The following is a 15,309-nucleotide window of genomic DNA, read 5'->3' as shown; positions in this document are numbered from 1 at the left end:
CCTGATATACTCCAGGTTCCGGTGGTCAGTGAAAACCGTGAATCGCACGGACATTCCCTCCAACAGATGTCTCCACTCCTCAAGAGCCTCTTTCACCGCAAGGAGTTCTCGATTGCCGACGTCATAGTTCCGTTCGGCTGGGGTCAACCTGCGGGAAAAATAGGCACACGGGTGAAGGACCTTATCGGTCTTCCCGCTCTGGGACAGCACGGCTCCTATCCCTGAGTCCGAGGCGTCCACTTCAACCACTAACTGGCGACTAGGATCGGGCTGCACCAGAACGGGTGCAGACGAGAAGCGCCGTTTCAACTCCTTGAACGCAGCATCGCAACGATCCGACCAGGTGAAGGGAACTTTTGGCGAGGTCAGGGCTGTCAGGGGGCTAACTACCTGACTGTAGCCCTTAATGAACCTCCTGTAGAAATTAGCAAAGCCTAGGAACTGTTGCAACTTCCTACGGCTCGTGGGTTGGGGCCAGTCTCTCACCGCCGCAACCTTGGCCGGATCAGGAGCGACGGAGTTGGAGGAGATGATGAACCCCAGGAAGGAAAAAGACGTGCGGTGGAACTCACACTTCTCGCCCTTCACAAACAGCCGGTTCGCCAACAACCGCTGCAGGACCTGACGTACATGCTTGACATGGGTTTCAGGGTCCGGAGAAAAGATGAGTATATCGTCTAGGTATACGAAGACGAACCGGTGCAGGAAATCCCGCAAGACATCATTAACCAACGCTTGGAAAGTCGCGGGAGCGTTTGTGAGACCGAACGGCATGACCAGGTACTCAAAGTGACCTAAGGGGGTGTTGAATGCCGTCTTCCACTCGTCTCCCTTCCGGATCCGGACCAGATGATACGCATTTCTAAGATCGAGCTTGGTGAAAATTCGGGCTCCATGCAGGGGCGTGAACACCGAATCCAACAGGGGCAACGGGTATCGATTGCGAACCGTGATTTCGTTCAGTCCCCTGTAATCAATGCATGGGCGAAGTCCGCCGTCTTTTTTACCCACAAAAAAGAAACCTGCACCCATCGGGGAGGTGGAATTCCGGATCAACCCGGCGGCTAACGAGTCCCGGATGTAGGTCTCCATTGATTCGCGCTCAGGCCGTGAGAGGTTGTACAGCCTACTGGACGGGAACTCACTGCCCGGAACCAAATCAATGGCACAATCATACGGACGGTGGGGGGGAAGAGTGAGCGCCAGATCCTTGCTGAACACGTCGACAAGGTCATGGTACTCCACCGGCACCGTCTCCAGATTGGGCGGGACTCTGACCTCCTCCTTAGCCTGGGAGCCGGGAGGAACCGAGGAACCTAGACACACCCGATGGCAGGTTTCGCTCCACTGAACCACTACCCCGGACGGCCAATCAATCCGGGGATTGTGCTTCAACATCCAGGGAAATCCTAAAACCACACGGGAGGTGGCAAAAGTCACAAAAAACTCGATCTCCTCCCGGTGATTCCCTGACACCACCAGAGTTACAGGTGGTGTCTTGTGCGTGATTGGAGGGAGTAGGGAGCCATCTAGTGCTCGAACCTGCACAGGCGAGGTAAGTGCCACCAGAGGGAGCCCTATCTCCCTGGCCCATCTGCTGTCTAACAGATTCCCTTCAGAGCCCGTGTCCACCAGTGCTGGGGCCTTCAGGGTTGATTCCTCATAAAGGATCGTAACTGGGAGTCGTGTGGCAATGTGGGTGTGTCCCATGTGAATGTCTCGGCCCACCCCTAGCCCAGTCTCTAGGGGTGGGAGTTGGTGTTTAACCGCTCGGGGCAGTCTCTCACGTGGTGCTCTGTCGAGCCACAAACAAAACATACTCCGCGGGCCCGCCTCCTCTGTGCATCTGGTGCCCTAAATGTTGCCCTGCTCGTGTCCATAGCTTCGTCAGCAGGGGGAGCTGTAGCCACACGGAGCGCGGGGGTTGTGGAGCGTGGGGAAGGCGGAGCGCGGTCGGAACCGGAAGGGAGAGGGACGGCGCGTGCCCGGCCACGCCCTTCGTCTCGTTCCCGACGACGTTCTTCTAACCGGTTGTCTAGTCGTATGACAAGATCGATGAGCCCATCTAAATCCCGCGGTTCATCCTTAGCCACCAGGTGCTCCTTGAGAACCAAAGACAGTCCGTTTACGAAGGCGGCGCGGAGGGCAGTGCTATTCCAGCCGGACCTCGCAGCCGTGATGCGGAAGTCGACTGCATAAGCAGCTGCACTCCGGCGCCCCTGTCTCATTGACAGCAGCACGGCTGAAGCGGTTTCTCCTCTATTAGGGTGATCGAACACTGTTCTGAACTCCCTCACAAACCCATCATATGTCTGAAGGAGCCGTGAGTTCTGCTCCCAGAGCGCTGTAGCCCAAGCGCGTGCCTCACCGCGAAGCAGGTTTATTACATAAGCTACCTTGCTAGCATCAGTTGCGTACATGACGGGACGCTGTGCGAAGACGAGCGAACACTGCATAAGAAAATCCGCGCACGTCTCCACACAGCCTCCGTACGGCTCTGGGGGGCTTATGTAAGCTTCAGGGGAAGGTGGGAGGGGTCGTTGAACGACCAGTGGAACGTCACTGTTACGCACAGGGTCGATGGGAGGGAGAGCCGCAGCGGCGCCCGGAGGGCGCGCTTCCACCTGCGCGGCGAGAGCCTCCACCCTGCGGTTCAGGAGGACGTTCTGCTCGGTCATCACATCCAACCGAGTCGTGAAAGCGGTGAGGATCCGCTGCAACTCACCGATCACCCCTCCTGAGGACGCCTGCGCGCCCTGTTCTTCCATTGGCCGTTCAACAGCCGGTTGACGCCCCTCGGGATCCATGACGCTGGCCGAGATATCCTGTTGGGAAAGTGTAGGAACACGGACCCACAACAGGGGGCGCAAATGAACGGACAATGGAGAAAGTCAAATCACAAAGTTTTACTGTTGTGAATTCACACAACAAACACAACAGATTACAAATACAGCAGTAACCGAATTCCAATGGTGTCGTGTGGGCAGGCTCGACGATAGGAGACGTCTGTCCGAGTCGAACCGGAACCACCCGATTTCCTCTGCCACCGAACCCCGGGGATACTGGAGCCGCCAAGTCCCGAACCCCAGGTGGCCACTGCCTCCGCTCGTCGGATCCGGTACTGCTGGCAAGGAACAGAAACAGTCAGGTGTGGGTGCGGCTGCACCCAGCAACACACAGGGTGGAAACACCACCTCCTCCTCTTGTCAGGAAAATATTGGTAAGTGCAGGAGTGTGAGTACTTATCCAAGAAGTCCAATACAGTCTCCCGCTGTACTACTCACTGTCTGCTATCCAACACACAAGCAACAAAGTATTATCGTCAAGAACACAATTGGCTGAGTACGTTACCTCCTTAGTAGAGCGATATCTCGGCAATGAGGTGGAGATGCCGTCCTGCTGATATACCTCCCTGTTGATTGATATCAGCTGTCTCAGGTGATGGGTGACAGCTGTCACCCTGGCTGCTCCTGTGAGGCGGCAGCGCCCTCCGGTGCCTGGAGCCCGCACTCCAGGCAGGGCGCCCTCTGGTGATGGGCCAGCAGTACCTCCTCTTCAGCGGCCCACACAACAGGACATCATGGTAAAAGTTTGATGCTCTCTTTCCACGAGACGTCAAATGTGTGGGCCGCCCGAAGAGGAGGTTCTGCTGGCTCACCACCAGAGGGCGCCCTGCCTGTCGTCGGGTTTCAGGCACCAGAGGGCACAGTCGCCTCTCAGGAGCACCAGGAGCACCGGTACTGACAGCTGTCAGTCATCACTCATCTACACGCCACACCATAAAAGCCTGGGAGAGACATCACAACTCTGCCGAGTTATATGCTTACCCTCAAGGTAAAGTACTCAGCTGTTCTGTGCCGTACGCACACGTTTTTGCAGCAGAGCTTTTTGCAGTCGTAACCTTTTGTACACTTGCAGCTTGTAGCCGAGTTTGTGGAAGTTGGAGGAGTTGGCGTCTCCACTCCTCACTTCAGACTTTGATTAAGTGATACATAAGGCACTGCACGTACTCTGTGTTCCTGTGTTTGGAGGTGGAAGTTTTTCCCTCAGGAAGTAACTGTATCTTTGCTGACTGTTTGCTGGGTGTACACACACTCACCTTTAACCTGTCTCTTTTCCTGCCAGCAGTACCGGATCTGACAGCTGGAAGCGGTGGCCACCTGGGGAGTCAGGACTTGGCGGCTCCATTGTGTTGCAGGTCTCCGTTGGCGGTGGAACCTCGTGGGTCCCGGCTCTTCTCTGGTTAGGCGTCTCCTACCCTCGGGCCTGACCACGCGTCACCGAGTTTTGTGATTGACAGACTAAAAGCATATTTGGTTGTTTTGTGCACATTTGCAGAATAAATTATTTATTCGGACTTCCTATTGGCTGTTAATTTACGCCCCCTGGCGTGGGTCCGTCACTTCACTTTCCCAACATCAAATCCCCTTTAACCATCAGAACCTTTTACAATTACCTTTTACAATTAATTTATTTTCGGGAGGTGATGGTCTAGTGGTTAAAGCGTTGGGCTTGAGACCAGAGGATCTTCGGTTTAAATCCCAGCCTGACCGGAAAATCACTAAGGGCCTTTGGGCAAGGTCCTAGTTGCTCCCGGTGTGTAGTGAGAGCCTTGTATGGCAGCACCCTCGCATCGGGGTGAATGTGAGGCATTAGTGTGTAAAACGCTTTGAGCATCTAATGCAAATGGAAAAGTGCTATATAAATGCAGTCCATTTACCATTTACACTTTTTGACATTTCTTACCGTAAGAGTTTGGCTCCAAACTTACACCTGCAGCGATTTAATATCCCTGCAACAGACAAGCATGAGTCATAAATGTAAATAAGCTACATTTGAGATCAGGTTTAGAAATGCCTCTGTCTGAGCCTCATACCGTAGAGACTGAGCCCTTCCTTTTCACCTGAATGTAATTTATACACTGAAGGGTGAAGCTCTGACTTGAAGATCTGCAGGACACTGGAATGAATACAAAAATCCATGGTGAGTCCTGACACATCACTCCTGTGTCTCTCAAACTGACCTAGCAATACAATACACTTTTCCTAAACTGAAAATACCACAGGTGTTCATTTATATTGTCAATAAGCACAAACATAACAAATAAGCTAAAAGAGAAATTATGTCACTATGGGATGGTTCTGGGAGAGATGCACAATCTGTGTTTGAGCATTTCATACCTGTATGTGTCTTTGTCAATGAACACCACTCCTTTACTACAAGGGCATGAAACACAATGTGCATTTCATATCATTTTCATTTATGACACTGTGCAACATGTTCTCAACAAAAAATTCATAATGATAAATAAAATTTTAACCATCAACTAAATCATGAAAGCTTATATACTACTCTCACATCATAATCATGACAAACGCAGTATGTAGAAGTCAACAATGTGCTAACTGAGCAAGCCACTCGAATTGTTATCAGTAATCGTATCACATATATGGTGATATGAATACTACGTATCACCATATGCGATATGTAGTATATGAGCGGTGCAAACAGATCTCTAGTACAATCAAGATTTACGAATGAAGGAACCAAATCTGTTTAAATAATTTAACTATGGTATGGGAATCATTTAAAGAATTATGTTGTCAATAATGCAAATATTCCCTCAAAAATTCTAATCATGTTTCTCTTTTAATGATTCACAAACATATATATCATAGTAGTTTGATATGATACAAACTCCCCTTGATATTATGTAGTTTATGCCATTTAACTCACTACTGTACTTCCAACTTCAGATAAGACCAAAGCGTTTGTCTATAGCGCGACAACACAGACATCTGTATGATCATTTAAATTACACTGGATACATTCATGAGTGATCAGCAGGAAAATGGTAAAAATGTTCCTGTGATTTTTGACTGTATTTTTTTATTTTGAACGGAATATTACAGAAATGACCAAGAATTCTGTTTCACTTATATAATTGCAAAGACTGAACCTCGAGACACTGAGTTATGTGTTTCTTTGAATCAGAAATGATTATTGCTACTATTGCTATTATTATTCTCTGGGCTGCCACACACTACTGTGAGAAATCTTCAAATGGTTAAAAATGTTGGAGCTAGAAGTCTAACCAAGGTTGATATGAATGCAACTAGCAATGCTTCATTACTTTCTTGGATATATAAGCGCTCATGGCCCTTGGGGAACTGTCAACTCTCACAAATACTCACAAACAACCAGTCAACACACAAAAAAAGGAAGCACACAATAAAGCAGTTGTGTGATTCCACAGAAAGTGAGGCCCCGTTTGTTACTTGACATTCTGAAAATAACATGAGGCGTCAACAGGAACTGTCCCTAACTGAGTGGTTTGATTATTTATCAAGCCCTGTTTAGTTTATCATTCTGATGTATGTGTGTAAATGTGTGCATTAATATGTTGATGTGTGTCTTACAGTGTGTAGGCGTGGAACTGCATGATGGGAACTCCAACAGTGCTGTCTTCCAGCTCGACTCCCACTCTCCTCCTGTCAAGACATTTTATCAGAGCACCCACTGCCCTCAGCTACAAATTGGACACACACACACACACACACACACACACACACACACACACACACACACACACACACACACACACACACACACACACACACACACACACACACACACGTAAGTAAACACCAAAAAATGTTAGTTCATGGAGGACTAACAGATGAAAGATGGATGTGTCACCATCAACGGTGAGTCAAAAGAAATACAGGAGGAGAGGTAGGACATTTTCTCTCTCTCTGAAATTGAGGCAGGCAGGAAGGGCAGGCGGGCAGAAAGTAACCTCTGCTTACCAACCTCCAAACCTGCAACATAAGAGCTTGATTAAAACCCAAAAACTTCACTCAATAAATTCATGCAAAAACTGAGACCCAAAAGCTTTCGGGTCCTCTCAGTGCTAGTTCCCAACTGTGATGTCATTTTCATGCCCAGCGCCCGTGTTCTTTAAATCCCAATTGCACTTGCATTCATTTAAAATGACTTGCGGATGAATTGTGAGAAAGTGATTGCTCCATACATAACCAAAAATGTGGTCTAATGTTAAAGGTATAGTGCCACTGGATTTTTAAGATTTAAGTCATAAAAAGCATTTTCTTTGGCATCACTATTATTCCTTAGCAGATTTCGATAAGGGATTCATAATATGATACTGCCAATATAATTAAAATTCCTGCTGTCTGGAAACAATTTAGAATTTCAACCACTAAGGGGGAGAAATTCAAGTGATCAGATGCTACGACCAACATTTGGTAGATTTGGAAGTGATTTACAAGAAATCTTGTGGATGTTGACATAAGATGGGTTATAGGTGACCTCAAAATCTCACACGTGCACATGCATCTCCTCCTGGCTGCATGATGGCGATGAAGGAAAAGACCATATTCACTAAGGAATTTCCCCCCAGATAAATATGTCCTCTTCATTAAAATGAGCTGTAATTTTGCAATATGTTACAAAAATAAACCTACATTATAATGATTGGATTTCAGTAGAAACTAAATTTTCTCAGTTTTGTGTAATTTCAAAGGCCCTGTAGCTTTAAGTGTAGTTTGTTTCCTCTTTACACAGCACAATATTCACATTTATCTTACATCAACAGGTTTATGATGCAAGTACACTCTGCTTGTACACACACAAACTAAACTCAAAACAACCATTAGGTCAGACATTTTTTATTATTTGGTTTACGGACATTTCTAATCAAAATTTTATGTCGGGATTCGGAATAAAAATAAATTTAAATTTCTCCTGTGTTTGTACACAGGTCCATCCATCCATCCATCCATCCATCCATCCATCCATCCATCCATCCATCCATCCATCCATCCATCCATCCATCCATCCATCCATCCATCCATCCATTTTCTTCCGCTTTATCCGGAGTCGGGTCGCGGGGGCAGCAGCTCAAGCAAAGCCGCCCAGACCTCCCGAACCACACACGCCTCCCCCAACTCCTCTGGGGGAACCCCAAGGCGTTCCCAAACCAGCCGAGAGATGTAGTCCCTCCAGCGTGTCCTGGGTCTTCCCCGGGGCCTCCTCCCAATGGGACGTGCCCGGAACACCTCTCCAGCGAGGCGTCCAGGGGGCATCCGGAAAAGATGCCCGAGCCACCTCAACTGACTCCTTTCAACGTGGAGGAGCAGCGGCTCGACTCCGAGCTCCTCCCGAGTGACCGAGCTCCTCACCCTATCTCTAAGGGAGCGCCCAGCCACCCTGCGGAGGAAACTCATCTCGGCCACTTGCACTCGCGATCTCGTTCTTTCGGTCATGAGCCAAATCTCAAGACCATAGGTGAGGATTGGAACGTAGATCGATCTGTAAATCGAGAGCTTTGCCCCCCTACTCAGCTCTCTCTTCACCACGACAGTCCGATACAGCGACCGCATCACTGCAGATGCTGCACCGATCCATCTATCGATCTCACGCTCCATCCGTCCCTCACTCGTGAACAAGACCCTGAGATACTTAAACTCCTCCACTTGAGGCAAGGACACTCCACCGATCTGAAGAGGGCAAAGCACCTTTTTCTGGTCGAGAACCATGGCCTCGGATTTGGAGGTGCTGATTTTCATCGCGGACGCTTCACACTTGGCTGCAAACTGCCCCAGTGCACGCTGAAGGTCACGATTTGACGAAGCCAACTGAACCACATCGTCCGCAAACAGCAGAGACGAGATTCTGTGGTTCCCAAACCAGACCCCCTCTACACCCTGGCTGCGACTAGAAATTCTGTCCATAAAAATAATGAACAGAACCGGTGACAAAGGGCAGCCCTGGTGGAGGCCAACGTGCACTGGAAACAGGTATGACTTACTACCGGCAATGCGAAACAAGCTCCTGCTGTTGTCGTACAGGGACCAGATAGCCCTTAGCAAAGGACCCCGGACCCCGTACTCCCGGAGCACTCCCCACAGGGTGCCCCGAGGGACACGGTCGAATGCCTTCTCCAGATCCAAAAAACACATGTGGACTGGGTGGGCGAACTCCCATGAACCCTCGAGCACCCGATGGAGCGTGTAGAGCTGGTCCAGTGTGCCGCGACCAGGACGAAAACCACACTGCTCCTCCTGAATCCGAGGTTTGACCATTGGTCGAATTCTCCTCTCCAGTACTCTGGAATAGACCTTACTGGGGAGGCTGAGGAGTGTAATCCCCCTATAGTTGGAACACACCCTCCGGTCCCCCTTCTTAAACAGAGGGACCACCACCCCGGTCTCCCAATCCAGAGGCACTGTCCCCGATCGCCACGCGATGTTGCAGAGGCGTGTCAGCCAAGACAGTCCCACAACATCCAGAGACTTAAGGTACTCAGGACGGATTCCATCCACCCCAGGAGCCTTGCCACCGAGGAGCTTTCTAACCACCTCGGTGACTTCGGCCTGGGTAATGGATGAGTCCGCCTCTGAGTCTCCAGTCTCTGCTTCCTCTTCATAAGAGGCGACGATGGGATTGAGGAGATCCTCGAAGTACTCCTTCCACCGCCCGACAACATCCCCAGTCAGGGTCAACAGCTCCCCACCCGCACCGTAAACAGTGCTGGTGGAGAGCTGCTTCCGCCTCCTGAGGCGTCGGACGGTTTGCCAGAATCTCTTCGAGGCCGACCGATAGTCCTCCTCCATGGCCTCCCCGAACTCCTCCCAGACCCGAAGTTTTTGCCTCTGCAACTGCACGGGCTGCGGCACGCTTGGCCTGCCGGTACCTGTCAGCTACCTCTGGGGTCCCACCTACCAACAAAGATAAGTAGGACTCCTTCTTCAGCTTGACAGCATCCCTTACTTCCGGTGTCCACCACCGGGTTCGGGGATTGTACACAGGTATTTTGCAAATTCAAAATTCCTCAAAATAGGAGAAAAGTGTTTTCAACAACAACAGAGGTCAAAGCTACAGAAGAGACCTTCATCTGGTCCCAAGAATCCAGCATAACATCACCTGCTTCTAAATAAAAGGCTCTTTAAACAGCAACTATTTGTTTTTTTGTTTTTTTTTTAAACTGTTTCATTTTATATTTTAACAATAAATGAATGGATCATTAAAAATGTCCATGAAATCAAAGTCAAAAGACATTTGCACAGGTAGAAGCTCTCCACTTATTGTGCATAATTTTAAAACATTCACAATCACTAGTCAAATTCATATTTTAGAAATTATTCTGTCCTGATCACAACATTAAAGGCAATCACAAATTTTGATGAAATTACAAGTGGAAATGACTCAATTAAAAAAAAAGCATCATGAGGTTTATGTCACAGAAATCCTACTTTACAATCACACTGCACTGCAGTCATTCTTAAATTATCTCCTGTTGCATTTATAATCAACATTTGTATTTATTTACAGTGTCTGTTTTTCTGGTTGAAATGAGATATGAATAATCTACCAGACTTAAAAAAATGTACAAATTTCCATGTTTTATTTGTCTAGAAATAAATCTCCAAGGTTACAGGTGGTTTTATTTGTCTAGAAATAAATCTCCAAGGTTACAGGTGGTTTTAATTTGCATTTATAATAAACATTTTTATTTATTTGCAGTGTGTGTTTTTCTGGTTGAAATGAGATATGAATATTCTACCAAACTTAAAAAATGTACAAATTTCCATGTTATTTTATTTGTCTAAAAGTAAATCTCCAAGGTTACACGTGGTTTTAATTTACAGATGAAGAAAGGTTTCTAAAGAACCTTTTATTTATTTATTTAGCTATTTTAATTACAAGTGTTCTAAACTTTTTTTAAACAGTAATCAGAAATTTTGAGGTAAAAAAAAAACATTTGCAAGGATTTTTCTTCAGAAAACTGCTCTGTGACATGTTTCTGTTTTGTACAGATCAGTGGTTTCTGCACTGATCTGTTTTATAGAGATCAGTAGTTTCTGGCACTAGTCTTCCGTGTTTTGGCCCGACGCATCATTCCTAATGGACAGCGCGAAGCCACGTCACAGCTCAGAGCGGCGAAAGTTGGATTGGGTTGAACTTTGACCGTGTCAGCCTGTCGACAAGCGGCAATGTGCGCTCCCATCAAAAGCATCGCTTTAGCTCAGCTTTTGACGCAATGCTTCTGACGCCTCTAAAAAGCAACGTGTCTCATTGAAAATAATGCTTTGCGTCCGGTGTGAAAGGCCCTAAAGTGCGAAATGGCAAACGGAATTTATTTTTCATTTATCACTGGCCATGACGGAGCATCTAGTGTCAGCAGAAATAAAAAAAACAAACAATCCCTAAAATCAGAATTTAAATTTATTTTAAAATGCCAAAAATCGTGTCGGTGGGTCTGTAAACCATAAAATAATAAAAGTCTGGTCTTAAATGAAATAAACCTAAGGACTCATGGAAAAAATACAAGCTTCACCTTACTGCTTCACCTCAGGGAATTCTGGAGGCTACCCTCTGCTAGCACACTTTGATGACACTGGAAAATGCCAGTGAACTCTGGATAGGAGCTTGCTACTTTCTGGTACACCCTAGTTCTTAAAGTAGTAGGTAACAACCTGACTGGTTTTATTAATGTTCTGCTCTAAACACACTCATGATTAATTGACTAAATATATCCACTGCACCCCACACCTTACTTTGTGCTCAAATTACATGCTCTCTAAATAGAAAAGTGTGTTAGACAACTATGGTCTTTAGTCCATATGCTATATTAGATCATCAAAATGTGTGCTGATACATTGCTATGTCTACCTTTTCACTGAACTGACTTAGCTTTCAACTGGAAACAACTCAGGCAGACCTGTGGCTCACCCTTATGGACAAAATGTAACACGTATATGCTACGGTCAGAGCTCATGGGTTATCCCCTTGGGCTGATCTAGCTACTGAGGTCTTAGCCAATTACATGCCTGCAATACTGTGTCAAGGTTTTAGACACATTAAAAGCACGTGTTGTGAAAGTGTAGGTACACGGACCCACAACAGGGGGCGCAATGAACGGACAATGGAGAAAAGTAAGAACAAGTTTTACTGTTGTGAAAATAGCACAACTGATACAACAATTAGCAATTTGGAGATGTAAGCCGAAATCTGCTGGTGTCTTGTGGGCAGGCCCGAAGGTAGGAGACGTCCGTCCTAGTTGAACCAGAACCACCCAGATCTCCTCTGCCACCGAAACCCAGAAGTACTGGAACCGCCAAGTCCCGAATTCCCAGGTGGCCACTGCCTCCGCTCGTCGGATCCGGTACTGCTGGCGGGAAAGAACACAAACACACAGGGTGGGATGCGACCGCACCCGGTAGATGAGAGGGGCAAAGCCGCCTCCACCTCTTGTCACACTGAAGCAGGAAAGGTGAGTACTTATCTGAACACAGATATATGTTGCAGAGGTGATTACCTTAAACTCAAGGTGATATCTCGGCACTGAGGTGGAGACGCTGTCCTGCTGATATACCTCCGTACTGAGTGAAGTCAGCTGTGTCCAGTAATGGGTGACAGCTGTCACCCTGGCAGCTCTCATCAGGCGGCGGCGCCCTCTGGTGCCTGGAGCCCGCACTCCAGGCAGGGCGCCCTCTGGTGGTGATGGGCCAGCAGTACCTCCTCTTCAGCGGCCCACACACAACAACATGAACACATTAAAATATATTATTAATCCTCTGGGATCCAAGGACTAGCCGGTGCATTTAGGCCATTTCACCATGCCATCAATAATTTCCCTTTTAAGGTATCTGCATATACTGAGTATAATGCTCATGTGTTGCATATCAAAATGTTCAGAACAATCTTTCTGAATGTGATACAAATATTCAAAATGTCAACAACAAAAAAACTGTCCAAAAGATATAATTTGGATCTAAATCTGAAAATATGAAATGGGTTTTTAGAAATCTTTCAAATATTTAGTGAAAATACACCTTTATTCATGTGGAGAAACTATTTTGATATTAGAAGTGGGTTTTTCAAAGTCTTTGGGTTACAAAAGTAGTGTAGTATGTGAAAAATATTTTAGATCAATGTATAATAAATGTGTAAAAATTAAATATGTGCCGTGCAGCACAGCAACAACACCACTCACTGGGAGCTACACAGCAGCAAGCTGGTACATTGTAAAAGAACATATTTGCAAAATAATATCACTTACCAGTGTCTGCTGGATGTCTTCTATTTTCAAATAAATCCTTATTGTATGAATAAAATCCCTCAGTCACAGAAAGTCCATTTCATTAAAATCTTTCACTGAGAATCCCAGGCAGTGATGTCACAGGACCATGCTATTTCTCTGGCTTCTAGGATTGGCTGTAAAGGACAGATCATCTCGAGGCAAGATGAAAACTACAGCGAATAAGTTGTAGTTTTAGGAAGTGGTTTAATGGAGTCTCTGTGACATTCCATCACTGATTTATTAATAGAAATATGATGGAAAGAAGATCTGGATGTGCTGGCATGTCCGTTTACACCAGAGAGCTAAATGAACATCTGCAATGATTTTCATGTTGCTGTGTAACTTGCAGTAGACCAACAAAGAAACCTTTTTAAATTAGGTTTAGAAAGTGACAATTCATTGCTTGTCCATGTCTCTCTTGGTGACACATCTGACATAAACTCATTCCAAAGTTTCTCCCGCAAGCCAGAATACTGAAGTCAAAAGCATTCCAGAGAAATAAAATGTTTTCTTTATATTTCTATTTAGGTGTTATGGGTGTGATTCTTTTTGTTTGTTTGTTTACCAAAGTCAACATATGGATACGTCACCACTTCTGGTGTGTAGTCTGGGTTTGAACCTGGGATATAATACAGAGAATAACACAAAGAGAAAATGAGTTATGGGTGAAATAAACTTTCATCCAGTTATGAATTTCACATGGTAAAAATGATTGATGTTAACTCATACAACTGAAATAAAAATTAAAAAAATAATAAAACAAAACTGATTTCTCAGCCAGTCAGCCAGCCAACAATGACAAGTTTGTCCACAAACTTGTCATTGTTGGAACCTCAGCATAAAGTAAATAAAGCGGTATATAATAGGCCGTGAAATCACTCTTCCTCTATTCATCACACGTCAGCAGTGCTGTCAAGCATCACTAATCCCCTTTTATTCCCTGAAGCCAAAAACTACTATTGTGACTCAACTTCAAAACTTCTGACACTTATATGTTAACGATCCTCATGCTAAGACATTTTTTCCCCTCAGGGCTCACCCAGTTGCTGTAGAAAGTGAGTCATGCTTCGCTCCTGCTTAGCACTGGTTATGATTATTTGTGGACTAATTTCCCGGATCACTAAATAAGACAAATGCGGGATGTACAGATTAATAAAGAAAACACAAGCATCATCAGATAATTTCCAAACTCCTAAAAAACCTTTAGTAAGCATAAACAATATGAATTCAATCCTATGTTGAAGTGTAAAATCTATTACACACCTCTACCCAGCAGGTGGAGTTGCTGGTTATCAGGAGTGTCTGCCATGTAGTGCAAAGTGGAATCTTTGCTGTCATAGAAACAGAGGCCCACCTGTCCATGCTGTGCCAGGACACTCATTAAAATCTAGGAATAAACAGGATTGTGTGTCTCACTGCTGCAATACTTGGTTTGACTGTGTAAGATCTGATCAAAGCTCACCTTTGGTGAATCTTCCTCCTCTTCTTCATCTCCATTTAAACTACTGGGACCTGAAAAGACCCCACCTCTTCTCTGACTTTCCAGCAAAGCCATGAAGTTAATTCTACACAGAACCACAGAAGTCATCAAAGTTTAAATGCTTCACAGCAATTATATGGCTATAGTTAAGCCCCCGTCACACATAGCAATAATTTGCCGCAGCCATGCCCGACATGGCAAATATTGCCATAATCCGACACAGTCGGGAGGAAAAGAGGAGTGGTCAGCAATGTTGGAGCGCAGACAAACTGCCTCGCCCACACCTGTCAGATTGCATCCAGAGTGTATGTAGATGGCACAGACCGCTGTCAGATGACCATAAAAGGCGCTGCAGACTGCCGATCTCCAAATCTCTGGATGGCAAACACGGACCAGAGCACTGTGTTCCTCACACGCTTGTGTGCGCGAGCGTGTGTGTGGCGCACGTGTGCTTTGCACACACACGTGGGGCTACAATTATCACTCAGCCATGTATGTGTGTGTGTATGCATAACGTTGCATGGGCCACTAAGCCCGTGTGCAAGGCGCACTGGGCAGCTACAAAGTTTGCTGGCAGATGGGCCATGCAGTCCCTCAGACGGAGCGCCTTTCCACGGAACTTTCTTTTTTCTTGTTTGCCCACTTCAGGAGCACAACGCAACTCTGGACACCGCAATGGTTGGATTATCACATGGAATTATTTTTTCCTTTTGGGTGAGAGGAT

At 46.3% G+C, this 15,309-nt stretch overlaps 1 protein-coding gene across 1 annotated transcript in view; it reads right to left on the bottom strand.

The window, feature by feature from the left end:
* The window catches only part of msh5 (mutS homolog 5), a 47,214-nt gene extending 32,554 nt beyond the window's left edge, over positions 1-14,660 (bottom strand). The window contains exons 1-9 of the mRNA XM_034174843.1: positions 14,568-14,660; positions 14,369-14,492; positions 14,145-14,225; positions 13,671-13,724; positions 6,700-6,821; positions 6,420-6,529; positions 5,181-5,216; positions 4,877-4,959; positions 4,747-4,792 (exon numbers count right to left, since the gene is read on the bottom strand). Of these exons, the coding sequence (XP_034030734.1) occupies positions 4,747-4,792; positions 4,877-4,959; positions 5,181-5,216; positions 6,420-6,529; positions 6,700-6,821; positions 13,671-13,724; positions 14,145-14,225; positions 14,369-14,492; positions 14,568-14,660 (749 nt within the window). The remainder of the gene's footprint in view (positions 1-4,746; positions 4,793-4,876; positions 4,960-5,180; positions 5,217-6,419; positions 6,530-6,699; positions 6,822-13,670; positions 13,725-14,144; positions 14,226-14,368; positions 14,493-14,567) is intronic.
* Positions 14,661-15,309: the final 649 nt, after the last annotated feature.

Source organism: Thalassophryne amazonica, chromosome 7 (assembly GCF_902500255.1).
Source record: "Thalassophryne amazonica chromosome 7, fThaAma1.1, whole genome shotgun sequence".
Taxonomy (NCBI): domain Eukaryota; kingdom Metazoa; phylum Chordata; class Actinopteri; order Batrachoidiformes; family Batrachoididae; genus Thalassophryne; species Thalassophryne amazonica.
The sequence above is the reverse complement of the archived record's forward strand: the minus strand, read 5'-3'. Positions and strand labels throughout refer to the sequence as shown.